The 14,652-nt window shown below is 36.2% G+C and overlaps 1 protein-coding gene across 1 annotated transcript in view; it reads left to right on the top strand.

The window, feature by feature from the left end:
* magixa (MAGI family member, X-linked a) overlaps nt 1–9,638 on the top strand; it is a gene marked incomplete at its 5' end in the record, with an annotated part of 40,535 nt that extends 30,897 nt beyond the window's left edge. Inside the window, 5 exons of the mRNA XM_081348757.1 lie at nt 2,026–2,226; nt 4,096–4,169; nt 4,359–4,502; nt 4,678–4,816; nt 6,419–9,638. Of these exons, the coding sequence (XP_081204883.1) occupies nt 2,026–2,226; nt 4,096–4,169; nt 4,359–4,502; nt 4,678–4,816; nt 6,419–7,167 (1,307 nt within the window). The 3' untranslated portion in view covers nt 7,168–9,638. The remainder of the gene's footprint in view (nt 1–2,025; nt 2,227–4,095; nt 4,170–4,358; nt 4,503–4,677; nt 4,817–6,418) is intronic.
* Nucleotides 9,639–14,652: the final 5,014 nt, after the last annotated feature.

The raw sequence follows: 14,652 nt of genomic DNA, 5'->3' as shown, positions 1-14,652 counted from the left end.
CTGTGAAGCTGCTTTGATACAACCTGTGTTGTGAAAAGCGCTATATAAATAAACTTGACTTGACTTGACGAATAGAAAGTTCAAAAGAACAGCGTTTATTTAAAATAGAAATATTTTGTATCAATTTATAAGGTTTTACAATCACTTTTGGTAAATTTAATTCATCTTTGAAGAATAAAGGTATTCATGTCTTTTTAAAACTTTTGAACAGTCATGGGTTCATCACCGTTTAGACCGTTTAAAATTTTGGGCCTTATTAACGAAACACTTCAGAAGTTCAGTAGAATCATAATTCAATAGGATGCAATAGGAAACTGTTCTGCCTGTGTTTGATTAAAAAAAGGCCTGGGAAAACACACTGCTGTGTTTATATTCTATCAAAATATTCTTAATGTTCTTTTAGCCTCTCGTGTGGGGCGGTAGCTCTTCTCTCTGATGAAAACTTGCACGTCTGACTGAATATTGGTGCGTTTGCCATCTCCCAACAAAGATGAATATGGAGCAGAATGCTAAAGGCAACAGAGCAGTATTTCAATCTGCTGCCTGAAGTTTTATGTCTCTCTTTTCTTTCTTCAATCGACTGTCGCTGTGTAACATGATGGCGAGTGCTCAGGGTAATTGTGCGCTGGTCTTTGAGATTCCAATCTTGGCAACCAGCCTCTTGTTTGGCAAAGAGTGAAAGGCTGAATAATGTGGACAGAAGAGGCTGGAGTGGAACAAAACACATAATACTTAAAGTGCCTTTGAGAAACAAAGGCTACACTGGATGAGTGCAGACCCATCAAAAGGAGAACAACAGTGAAGTTTGGGACACCCTGAGGAGAAGGCAATAATTAAACAAACACTGCAGGTGTACAATAACCATGATTGATGCATAGGATTTCTATGACAAGTTTAACTTGTTAACTTGTTTGACTAACTAACAGATGGAACAGTTTATTCTTATGGCACGTTTGTTCTTTCTGATAGGATTTTTGTTCTGGAAACTGACCTTTGTGGAATGTTAAAACGTGTGTGGAACAATGCTTGTGTTCACATCAAAATAAACTTTTAAATCAACAATGGCACACAATGTTGTTATCTTTTGGAGCTGAGTCTTATTTACGTCTTTGTAGATCTGAATCCCTGTTGGAATCATTTCCTATGGGATTCAGTTGCAAGGTTTGCCACTATTTCCTCGAAAAAATGGAGAAAAATTGTCACGATTTGCTTATTCTTCCTTGGAACTTTAAGAATGTGGTAACTTTGTGTGAGGAACAGTTGAAACTTGAAATTGTTACTCTAAAATTTAAGTCAAAATGTATTTTTATTTTGAGTGGGCTAATACTTTAAAGAAATGGTTCACTCCATAATTTATGACTTTTCAAACTGATTGTTTTTTTTTTTTAGAGTGTACTGTCCCTTTAAGAGCTCTTAATAGCGCTTTATACAGATTGTTTCAAAGTAGCTTTACAGTGATAAACAAGAAAGTAATGATTCAATGATGCAAACAATTCAATTCTGCTGTTATGCAGCTCTAAAAAGACGATAGTAAATGGTCATTATTCAGTTGAAATCAGTTCAGTGTTGAGTAATAAATGTGTAAAGTTCATCAGTTATGGAATGAGTTCAATTCATCTATGTATAAAGCAGCTCTGGAGAAAACAGTTGTGCTGATGTAACTGCTGAAGCTTTAAGATTTACATTATATTGTACATAATCTATTCAATAATAAACTAAAACATCATGTGACTGTCTCTAAGAAGGTTACTATTCTGAACTTCTGTGGTCTAGATAGAATGTCCCATGATTATATAAACATGAAAGTTTGAGTAAAGGGATTCATTCACGACTGTTCATGTTCTGTCAGCCGTGTAATCATCTGCTGATTCAGTGATTCATTTAGAAATGTGCCTCTCCTTATGCTGTCATATCATCATATTATACAGGATGGAAATAAACATGTAGTGGTCAATTATAAAGTAAAAAGAATTTAGTATATTTTGCATGGATGAATATCTCTTTCTGTCTCTTTTCTGTGTTTAGCCTCGTCTCTAGTGTCTCACAGGTTTGTGACGGTGCGACGGGGGAGTCCAGCAGCACGCAGTGGTCAGATTCAGCCGGGGGATCAGCTGGAGGCCGTGGAGGGCAGATCAGTGGTCACGCTTCCTCACAGAGACCTCGCACAGATACTGCGCAGAGCTGGCAACAACCTCAGACTCACCATTATACCACGCTCTCACACTAGTAAGCACACTGCACACACATAAGGCTTTTCATTTTGCTTGACTGTTTTTTTATATACACTACCGTTCAAAAGTTTGGGGTCAGTAAGATTTTTTATGTTTTTAAAAGAAGTATCTTCTGCTCACCAAGGCTGCATTTATTTGATTAAAAATACAAAGAAAAACAGTAATATTGTGAAATGTTATTCCAATTTAAAACAGCTGTTTTCTATGTGAATATACAGTGAAGTGTCATTTATTCCTGTGATCAAAGCTGAATTTTCAGCATCATTACTCCAGTCTTCAGTGTCACATGATCCTTCAGAAATCATTCTAATATGATGATTTGATGCTCAAGAAACATTTATGATTATTATCAATGTTGAAAACAGTTATTTACATTTTTATTTCATGATGCTATGATGAATAGAAAGTTCAAAATAACAGCATTTATCTGAAATCTAAAGCTTTTGTAACATTAAACACTACCGTTCAAAAGTAAGAATTTAAATTTTATTTTTGGGGGAATGAAATAAAATAAATCAGTACTTTTATTCATCAAGGATGAGTTAAACTGATCAAAAGTTACAGTAAAGACATTTATAATGTTAGAAAATATTCTATTTTAAATAAATGATGTTCTTTTGAACTTTCTATTCATCAAAGAATTTTGAAGAAAAAATGTACACAACTGTTTTCAACATTGATAATAATAATGAATGTTTCTTGAGCATCAAATCATCATATTAGAATGATTTCTGAAGGATCATGTGACACTGAAGACTGGAGTAATGATGCTGAGAATTCAGCTTTGATCACAGGAATAAATTACAGTTTAAAATATATTAAAATAGAAAACAGTAATTTTAAATTGGTATAATATTTCTCAATATTACTGTTTTTTTTATTGTTTTTTTATCAAATAAATGCAGCCTTGGTGAGCAGAAGATACTTCTTTTAAAAACATTAAAAAATCTTACTGACCCCAAACTTTTGAACGGTAGTGTATATTGTATATTTGTTCATACACTGTCGTTCAAATGTTTGGGGTTGATAATTTTTTTTAAAAATGTTTTTAAAAGAAATTTTATGCTCACCAAGTTTCATTTATTTGATAAAAAATACAGTAGAAACAGTAATATTGTGAAGATTTTTTACCATTTAAATGAACTTATTCTTTTTTAATATATTTTAAAATGTAATTTCTTCCTGTGATGCCAAACCTGAATTTTCAGCATCATTACTCCAGTCTTCAGTGTCACATGATCCTTCAGAGATCATTCTAATATGCTGATTTGGTGGTAAATAAACATTTCAACATTATTAGCAAAGTTGAAAAAAAGTTGTGCTGCTTAATATTAGTATTATTAATGTGACACATTTTTTTCAGGATTCTTTGATTAATAGAAAGCTCAAAATAACAGCATTTATATGATATAGAAATCTGATATAGAAGTATTTACGGTCACTTTTGATCAGTTTACTGCATCCGTGTTGTTGAATGAAATTAATTTGTTTTTACTGATCCCAAACTTTTTAATGGTAGTGTATATGCATGCTTGCTTGTTTTTATTGTGCTTATCTTACATTTTGTATTTGTTGTACTCTTATTATTAATAATACTATTTATTATTTGACAATTTATTCAATAATAATTCATTATTGTCAATATTTTAAATATTAAGTCAATTAAATGTTTTGTTTATTTATTCATCAAATAAAAAATTATTATTGTGTTGCAAAAAATATTCTGAAATCTGAAGTAATGTTCCTTCTGATAGACTTTGAGGTATATTTTCAACAATCACCACAAGAGTGTGCTGGTGTATAGACTCTGAAGAATTGCTATTAAAGTGCGTGTCAAACTGATGAGTGTCTATTTTTCTGTCAGACAATAATCTGCCTGAGTACCCTGACTTTGATGCTGAGAGCCGGTTAAAAAAAGGGCACCGGGCCAAGCAAAAGGTGAGGCTACATGCATGCACTCAGAAATGTGTGATAAATGTATATTTTTTCTAAATAAATGAGGTCTGCATAATAATTATAGCTGAATTAGCATGCTTTTTAAAATAGTTGGAGCAAGTTAGCATGTTATCTGAACTCTCCAAAAGTATTTCACACCCCACACCCTGAAATGTCTCTCTCTCTCTGCAGGATTCCCAGTTTTACAGCGTTGATCTTGAGAGGGGCCCAACAGGGTTTGGCTTTAGTTTGCGAGGTGGAAGCGAGTATAACATGGGTCTGTATGTACTTGGGCTGATGGAGGGCGGACCGGCCTCACGCAGTCAGAAAATTCAGGTGAACTGCTCTTTGATTACAAATCAAGTAAATACAACATTTGATGCTGTCAGGGATGTTTGAAAGTGCGACACTAAGAGTCATTTTGTTAAGATAATGCTGAGGCATGCTGGGTTTAGGTGCTGTTGTTGACATTACGCTGAGTCACAGAGGCTTTTGCTGACTTGTGTTGCAGGTGAGTGATCAGCTGGTGGAGATTAATGGAGACAGCACAGCCGGGATGACACACAGCCAGGCCGTGGAGCAGATCCGAAAGGGAGGAGCATGGATACACCTCGTACTGAAGAAGGGCAACGGATATGTACCGGATTATGGTGAGGGGGGACAAGGGTAGGAATAGAGGGTTCAAATAATGAATCTTATGATCAGTACTGTTTGAAAGATGGCCAATGTATTTTACGAGAGTTCTGCTTCCCTCTGATTGTTAACAGGTTTACATCTGTAGATCAGATTCTTCTAGTCAAGACCATGGGTGGGTAAGAGGATATTTGGAGATTGTGTGTTGAAATGTTACAACTGTCCGTGAAAACTTAGTGAAGAAAAACAAGGTGATAGACATTCAGGGTTTTACCAAAAAACATTGGGTATATAAGCCCCAGATGCCCGTCCTCTAGTGCCACCCATGGTCTGGACTGAAGCTTCTTTCCTTTCCTGCACTTTTTGCAACTCTGCATTGGATTTTTCCTCATTATTTACTGCTTTCTCTTTCTCTCTTTCGCTACTTTATACTTTTGCTCTCTTTCTTTCTCTTGAACTCTCCTCCAGTGGAGCTTTCCAGCTTATCTCTTTGTATGACTAACTCCAAGCAGGGCGAGCCTTGCTTCTATGTCATCGGCCGGACAGAAAACATGCGGTTGGTAACCGTTCCTGTTGGTTGTCGTTTTGTCTTTCTTTATGTTCATCATCTCGCAGTTCTCATATTGCTTTCTACATTCAGCTTTTTCTGTTTCCTATAACTAGAGGTGTCATGTTATTAAATATCAAATATATAATACTATTATTATATATTTAACAGTGTGTGTGATATATGTTCAAAAGCGTGGGGTCGATAAGATTTTTTTGTTTTGGAAGAAGTCTCTTTCGCTTACCAAGGCTGCATTTATTGTATACAGTGAACATAGTAATATTGTGAAATATTAAAAAGTTTTCTATTTTGATATATTTTAAAATGGAATTTATTCCTATGATGGCAACGATTTTTCTGGAATAATATTTAATTTAATTCTTAATATGTTTGAGGAAACCATTGACAGTAACATGTCTTTACTATCACTTTTGATCAATTTAATGCTTTCTTGCTGAACAAGAGTAATCATTTCTTCTTCTTTTTTTAAACTTACTGACCCCAAACTTATATAAGTGTTTATAATAAAAAATAAAAAATTCAAATTATTATTATTATTGGAAGTTTATTCAAAATTCACAGAAAATTTGGAGTGAATATATTACTCCAAATCTATTACTCAATATATCTAAACTTTTTTCCATTACATTGTGGCCTTAAATAATGAAATATCAGTACATTGCAAAGATTCCCAAGTTCTTCCATATTGTATACTGATTTGACATACCCATAAAGAATAACCATACAATAATAATATTTTTTTTTAATAATCAATTTTTCAAAATGCTGATTGCTGATGCTGTGTTTCACTGGCATAATTTAGTTTATTCAAGCATTCAGAAAGACAGAAAACCATTTCTCATCCGCCAACTCCATCACATCCCTTTACTCAAGTTAAAATTGCAGGCAGTAACCCCTTACTGATCTCAGAACAGTCACATGGTTGCGTTCTCTTTCATCCACCCATTCCTCCATCATCAAACCCTTATCTGATACCTCCTTTTGTAGTTTTACATGAAGATGGGCTGATAGTGTTTTATCATTCAACTCTCTTTCTCCTTCTCTATCTCAGACCGTGAATCTGGAGTTGTTTCCCCCTCCTCCCTCTTCTCCGAGGAGCCGCGTGTGGCAGCAGTAGATCGCTCTCCTCCGAGGAGCAGCAGATGGGTGGATGATAGTGGACGAGAGAGGAGAGAGAGGAGGGGGAAGGGAAGGAGGGAATCAGAGGGAGGGAGCAGAGGAAGAGGAGCGGAGGAGGGCAAGCGGGGCCGGGACGAGGATGTTAGCACGGCCGGAAGAAGAAGAGAGCAACAGATGCGTTCGAGGAGTTTACCTGGCACGTTGAGGGGTCGAGAGGGGCCGCGGAGAGAAGACGAGGAGGAGGAGGAGGACGGCACACGGGGGGAAAGGAAGGTAGAGGGGGAACAACGACGGGGAAGGCAGAAAAGCAAGAGCATGGGGGAGAGAAGACAAAAAGTGAAGGATGTTAGTTCAGAGAGAGAGAACGGCCTCCCTGAGAGGGAGAAAGGGAGTGTCAGAAGAGAAAAGAGGGATAACAACGGAACCAGCACAACAGAGGTCACACCGCGCGCACCTTTCTCCTTCCTCATGCCTTTGGACAATGACGATGACGGGTCAGGTGCAGAATCGGCTCATAGCATCTCTGAAGTCAGCATCGCATTCTCCACTCAGTGGCCTCTACAGGGCCCTGGATCTTCAACAACACCTCCGGGACCCTGGCTAGTCCCCAGCCCTCACAAACTCTCTCAGGTTTTAGAGGGGAAAAGGCTGAGCCAGAATAAGGGAGGACTGTGGTCCTAATGCTAAATCCCTTAAAAGGATAGTTCACCTAAACACTCGCCCTCATGTTGTTCCAATCCTGTATGATTTTATTTCTTTGAGGAGAAATTTGGAAGAGTTGAACTGGTTGCTCTTTTCCACTTGAATGAATAGGAACTGAAGCTAAAAAAAGATGCAAAACCACCAAAAAATTGTTCATAAAACTTTTGTATTATATTCCAAGTCTACTGAAGTCATACAGTATTGTAGAGTTAACTAAAGTTATCATGAGCATTGTAATGTTTGAAGCGGATGTCATAACAATAGACGGAAGATTTTTAAACAAGCGGTTCATTTATAAATCCGTAAGATGGAAATGTGGAAATACAAACCGGAAGAAAGAACACAATGAGGGCAGTACTGAAAAGGGGCGGGGCTACATGTCTATAAAGGTTTAATAATCATTCTAATTCTACGAGAATAGTGGAGTTCACACCACAACTATAACGATTATGACACAGTGGAACAATACTGTTGGAATCAATCTCACAATGTTTTCTTCCAGCTGATAAACGATAAAAACATAGGCTGCCAATCATAATCCATCATGCTTTAAAGAGCCTGACAGGCGACTTAACTGCAATGCGTGCTTATAATAAGCAATGTTATCGTCAGTTGGTGCGGATGACAATATAGTTATCTTTATAGTTATCGTTCTTGGTGTGAGCGGGCCTTAAGCCTTCGCAGTTTTCCTTCGAACCCAGCCCACAATTTGTGACGTGATGCTGCTTTGACTGTCGGGTGAAGACTGCGGTGGAGCTGGTACAACCAAATTTAGTTTTCGTGAATCAAATCGAAAAAAAAAAAATCAGACTCAAAAGAACAATTTGTTAATGAATCAGACATTGCTACTTTTCGCATGAAGACAGCTAGGGCAGATTTCAGTGAATAGAGATGCAGGCAAAATCCAGTAATTTGTGATCCCGTGATCAGGAATTCTGCGTAAGGGCGAAAGATTTCCTCTCACAGATTTCACATTTGGTTCAGTTGGTCATGAAGACTCGTCGAGTAACTTATACATCGCTACACTATTGACAGTAGACAAAATAATCTTTTATGCCTATGGAATTTCGCCAATGTGACCACATATCTTAAAAACTAAGATTTTGGTTGTTTTTCACACAGATATATTACATATCATATTGACTTTTAATATATTAACATACTATAGTTCTCAAGTCATATGAACCACTTTTGTGATGCTTTCATGGTGCTTTTGCATCCTTTTTAGCTTGTCTTCAAAATTTCTCTTTTGTGTTTCACGGAAGAAATAGTCATACCTGTTTGAAACAACATGAGTGTTAGTAAATGCTGACAGATTTTTACTTGTTTGGGGGGAGGGGGTAAACTATCCCTTTAAATCTCTCTTCTCTTTTCTCTCTCTCTCACACACACCCATACACTCTCACACATACAGCCTCTCCAGCTCTGTCTCTATATGTGGTTTTCAGAACACCTCCACCATCATATCAGTTCCTCTTCCGTCTCAAATCCATATCTATATGGTCCTGTGTGTGTTGTATTGGTATCATCCAGATACCAGAGAGGTCTCCATCCAGGCCGATCAAGACTCGATTTTATCGCCATCTAGTGGCCAAGGAGAGAAAATGAGCAAATGCTGCCATTACGTTGTGGCTAGCGTGACAGTAACTGCAAGGTCAGTTAGTATGCATCTATGATTCATGGTGTCCTTCTTCATAGCATGTCTTTTTCATATCATTTGACATTTTTATTTAGCATATTTTCCATTTATTTTCATAAAAATACAACAAAAATTCTATTATATAAAAAAGAAGATTTATTTAAAACATGGTTGCTCAGTCATGCCCCTGAAGAGCTACACTTCTGAAAGTAAACTAGATTGAAAAAAGATCTTCAGGACCAGGACTAGCACCCTCAATTTAAGAGATTTTATTAGCTGCTTGCTGTTTGTGACTGGACTATAACCCCTCCCCTGCTGTGTGCGCAGTGGTCTTGCTGTTGAAAGAGGGGGGGAAGGAAGATAACAGAACTAAAGTTTTATTATAAGGCCAGTGAGCCGTATCAAACCTCTCCAGGTGCCTTCTGCTTCTTTAGCCAGTGTTTACCAAAAAAAAGAAACAAATACAAGTAAAAGAACAAGACGTAGCATAGTAGAAAGTGTGCAACACAATACTGTTCTGCCTCTTTAACATCTATATCTTTGCAAGACTTGGTTCACGAGTCGAGGAAAATATTCTGCACACGCTCTGCGAAACTTCAGCTAAGTGAGTCAAAGTGAAAGAGAGCCATTACAAGTGCCTCATGCGATATTCCTTTATACGAGACATAGAATTCCCTCAAGCTCCAAATCAGGACCCAATTTTTTTTCCCCATTGTGGTACTTTTTGCGTTTGTATGCTTTCTGATTCAATTTTTCAGACCCATTTCATTGGCCTCCACATTTCAGAAAAATTATGGAGAAAAAAAAAAGAAAACGAAGGCCTGATTGGTCCTAATTCCCGAGCCCTCCACCAATCAGCATCCAGCATCATGCGGAATCTTCATTTCAGGAGACAAAAAGGAAAAAAAAAAAAGAAGAAGAAGAAAAAAAAGGGCATTTTGATACAGGTCTTCTATGCATTTTGTAAGACTTACTGATCAAAAATTGCGGTAGGAATTTTTCTACCTAAGATATGAGATTCGTAATTTTGTGTACTGTTAAAATACACAGGCTGGTGAATCGAAACCGAAAATTTAAAGGAGATCCGGTGATAATCAGACATGCTGTACCACCAGCTTATGCATTGATCTTTACCTCAGAACTGTCTGAGCAATAAGTGCTATCTCTTTCTGTTCAGTGTCATACCAAGCAAAGCTCTAGGCAAGCTCATCGAAAAAGCTGAGTGATAGAAATGTGCACGGTAAAATCAACTATGATAAATTAATTCGAATGAAATGCATCCCTATAGACATGCATTTTGGTATTTTAAAATAATATAGTATTAATTTATTTAAACAAATTTAAGTATTCCAAAAGTTACATATTGTAATTCAGAATTTTATCCTGCAGACATAACCCAATGTGAGTTAATTTATCACTGGAGATCTTTACTGTGCTGAAACATATCAATAAATGCTTGCATAAAAAAATCACATGCGAGTTCTGTTGCCATACACAGCCTGTAAGCATATAGCAATTTGCGATTCGGAAAAGTGATACAATGATCTTAAGTGATAACACTTTAAATCAGGGCTCTTACACGAGTATTACACAGCGTTCAGCTGTACATCTGAAGTTCACTGCTCTCAGAATCCTCAACCAGCCTGGGTATTGATGTTGACTTTGTACCCGATTATCCCATTGGCATCAGCACGTACTGTACAGAATCTGGGATGAGCCTTGTAAATGTTTCGTTTCGGATTTATTTTTGTGAGGGGGGAGTTTTTGTTTGTTTTCCAAAACGTTAATAGGCACTGTAGCATTTCCCTTACTGTAGCAGATCTTATAAGCAAGCTTATTGTACATAATTATAGGACATATCAAATTTTTTTTTTACCCCCCCAATGTCTCACATATCAGAAATATACAGCACTGTCGAGTTACCCTGAGACACGTGCACCATTTTAAACCGAGGTGCCATTGGCTTGACGAGAGGCTTGCTATTTAAAATTATTCTTCTAATTCAATCTTGCATGTCTGTAGTGAGTATACTAGTTTTAATAGCACTGGCCCTTACAATTGAAATCAAATGTCCCGATGGCATGATACTGTATCCCACAGCCCAGGAGGCCAATCGCAATGTTTTATAGAACATCTGTTGTCAGCTTCAAATTATAAAAATCTGATTTGACAGCTTGAATGCCCACTAGTGCCCACCGTGGTTTTTGCACAGCCCTCCTCATTGTGTCCTCAACGACATATTAAAATCAAGATTTAGAGATACAAAGACCTCAGTTATGTAGTCCACAAAGATAACAATTAGCATGCCCACCAAACAGTGTCCCGCCCTATATAGGTTTCCTCGTACCGGAGACAGTTTAGACCCTTAGATGTTCAGTATTCAGAGATGTAGTCTCAAAAACGAGCCATACTCTGAGCCAACAGATATATGAATACAACAATGCAATGTTTTTTTTATAACAATGTCTGCAAGGTTCCTATCAGTGCAAATGTGCCATTTAAATGCTAATCAATGATGTCATTCTCTTTCCTCCTACCGAGAGAAATGCAGAGGGGCAACGTTTGTCCCTCTGAGTTTGACGCTTTTCAAATGTCAAAACACAAACAGTGTTTCAGCTTTGAATTTTCAACTTGAATTTGCTATATTGGCCTTGTAAGGAGTCAGCCATTGTACAGAACAAGAACAATTTTATTTGTAAAGAGGAAGGTAAAGGAAATGTTTTTTATATCTATATTCTAGAAATATAGGATAAAAGTCAGCAGGGGTGTAAAGTACTTGAGCGATTATGTGCTTCATTACTATACTCAAGTATTATTTAAAAACTAAATATTTATACTTTTGCAAAATTACATTTCTATAAGAAAAAAAGGCATACTTTTTTATTACTGTTACAGTTTAATTTAGAAGTTAAATAGTAGGCTACATATTACACTGGCCTAATAAGACTAATATGAAAACGGTTCATTGTTCAGTCTATAAATCAGTGTTAACTAAATTATTAGAAACGTTTTTGATACTTGAAAGAAAGCTGAAATAAAATATAAATATTAGATGAAAAACTTAAAAGTAGAAATGTTGTCTTGGTAACAAATTGAAATAAAAGTAGTTGGTAACGCTTTACAATAAGGTCTCATTTGTTACAGTATTTGTTAATGTTAGTGTTCATGTTAGTTCACAGTGCATTAACTAATGTTAACAAATACAACTTTTGATTTTAGCAATATATTAGTAAATGATGAAATTAATTTGAACTAAGATTAATAAATGCTGTAGAAGTATTGTTCATTCTAAAGTAGTTAACTAATGTTAACAAATGAAACCTTACTGTAAAGTGTTACCAGTAAGTTTGTTGAGGTACTTAAATGACTAAAGCTGAAATAAATATGAATGAAAGCTAAATAGAAATATTTATTTAAAAAACTAATAAAATAACAAAAGCACATACAATTACTAATACTAAACATAAAACGAAAAATAATTATAAAAATAAAAGGAAATTCAAAAAAACTAAATTATAAAATAACGATGATATAAACAACTATACTTGTGTGTCAAATAACATCAGTTTCTGCTTGATTTAAAGTTTAACAATTTTTCGACTGTTTTAAATAAATTGTGTGTTGAGTCATATTCCCAGAACATTGAAAAATATGATTAAACAGGTTGTCCTGCACAGTTTGGGTTGCTTTGCAATGTTTCTCTTAAAAAAACAAAACAAAAAAAAACACTGTCTCTTGATTTGATTTCTAAAGCTAAGAAGTAGTTTTCTTTTAAATACCAAGTACAATTACATGTACAAACTTTTGTACTTTCACTCAAATATGTTTTTGGATAGATACTGTAAATCTTTGACACCGTACTCATCCTTCAGTATAATTTCTCAGTGCTTTTTACACCCCTGTGTGCCAGACAGTCCGGCCCAAGATAATGAAAGCAGAGGACATTCTGTCATATAAAGGAAGTAACCGCTGCACCAGTAGAGAACCTCAGTCTGAATTCTTGACGTGATCTATTTTTCTCCATTGGTGCTGATCCTCCAACTGGCTGTCTGCGGTTGCTATTTCGCTTTCCCCCATTCAGTGCATATGGAGGTCACCACTTGCAAGCCAGTGTTTTTCAAGTGTTCAGATGAGGCAAAAAAAAAAAAAAATCAGCTTCTGTGTAAAGGTTCTACTTCCTTTATAGCATAAGCGTCCTCTCCTTCATTTTGACTTAGTGTAGACACTAGACAGGACTCTAAAGTATAGAAAATGACGAAGCAGGCAGCAGTGTGTTGCAGATTTTTACCTGCCGGGTCTGAAGCAAGACCTCGAGTAGCCGTTATTTTAGTGGCGCCCTCTGCAGGGAAGATGCTGAGTGTGTAAATAGCAGTCCGTGAGGGGACACCTTGAACACAGATGTACAGGTTTTTAATTGTTGCTCTTGATATGTATGAAGATACTGTATTGTTTTTGAATGCATCAACAGGGAGTTTTGAATTATGAATAATGACATGCAGTTAAAGAAATAAACTGAATAAAACTAAATAAAAGATTGTGTTCACTCATTTCCACTTGCTCTTTAGCTTGGTTCCAAAACATAGTGAGCTACATGCCATAACTGATTTCATTTGGGTTTGCTAAGATAACAGTGATGCTGTTAATAAGCCTAAAAATACAGATTAGATAATTTAATGCATTCTGGGAAAAAAAAAAAAAAAACTAGCTTCCTAGGCAGCTCACTAGGTTTTAAACCAAGCAGATGAGTGCTAAAGCACAATACTTATATATTTCATATCTTTTACTATCATTATTGTTACTAATGATAATTGAAATTTATGCCATGTTCCCAAAAATTATCTTTAGATTCTCAGCGGTGATCAGACATCTGTTTGACTAATCTAATTTTCTTTTAAATTGCTATGGAAAGTAACGTTACCTATCTCTGAAAAGAAACCTGTCAAGAAGCTTTTTGTTGGAGATTGCTAGCATGAACTATGCTAATCATCTAGGAAGCAGGCTCTCGGAATTTCAAGGCTCTGCATTTCAACAGGCGAGTACTCGCACACATCACTGTGTCGCATGGGAATAAACTCCTACACATACAACCTCCTAAATATTCACTATCTACTGCAGAGAAAAAATATCAAACTGATCTCTCAATCTCAAGCTACCTCACTGTTTTTCTGTAGTCGGCTACATTCTAAAGTTCACACGAAATGTGTTTTTATGTTTAAAAATGTGAGAGACGCAGTCGAATGAAAAAAATTAAACAAGTTCTAGAGGTTTTTTAAAAAAAATGATGTAATTTTTCACTAGAGCGTCATGTCGTGCACGAGATGAGAGCGCAATGGTCAAAGACATCCATCTACCCCAAGTTCACATGGAAAAGCATTGCAGTGGAAGGCAAAAAAAGGGTTCTGTGTGAATTGCCATTAAAGGTTTTTTTTTTTCTCTCATTTAAAAATGTGAAATTCAGGGCAGTGGAATGAAAAAAAACATGGCCTATAGAAGCATTTCTTAAAGTTGGACACCTTTTAACACCATGTTTTTAGAATGCCATATTGTGTTTGAAATGCTGCAAAAGACGCAAGACACAAATGCAAAGGTGAAACCCATCTGTCTGGCGCAAGTTTAATAAAAGTGGAAAAGCAACACGGTAATGTACATTTTATTTGTTTAGATTTTAAAAAGCAAGTGGAATAAAAGTCTAAATTATTTTAACGTTACTGCCGCGTTTTTAGAACCCTGAGTCATGTGCAAAATGCTGCAAAAGATGGCGGTTGGCAAACCAACTTCCGATGTATTACTGCCACCGACTGAATTTTAGGCTTATTTTAAAGGGG

The sequence above is a fragment of the Scardinius erythrophthalmus genome, assembly GCF_964197995.2.
Source record: "Scardinius erythrophthalmus genome assembly, chromosome: 20".
Taxonomy (NCBI): Eukaryota; Metazoa; Chordata; class Actinopteri; order Cypriniformes; family Leuciscidae; genus Scardinius; species Scardinius erythrophthalmus.
Note: the sequence above shows the minus strand (reverse complement) of the source record. Positions and strands in the feature narration are given on the sequence as shown.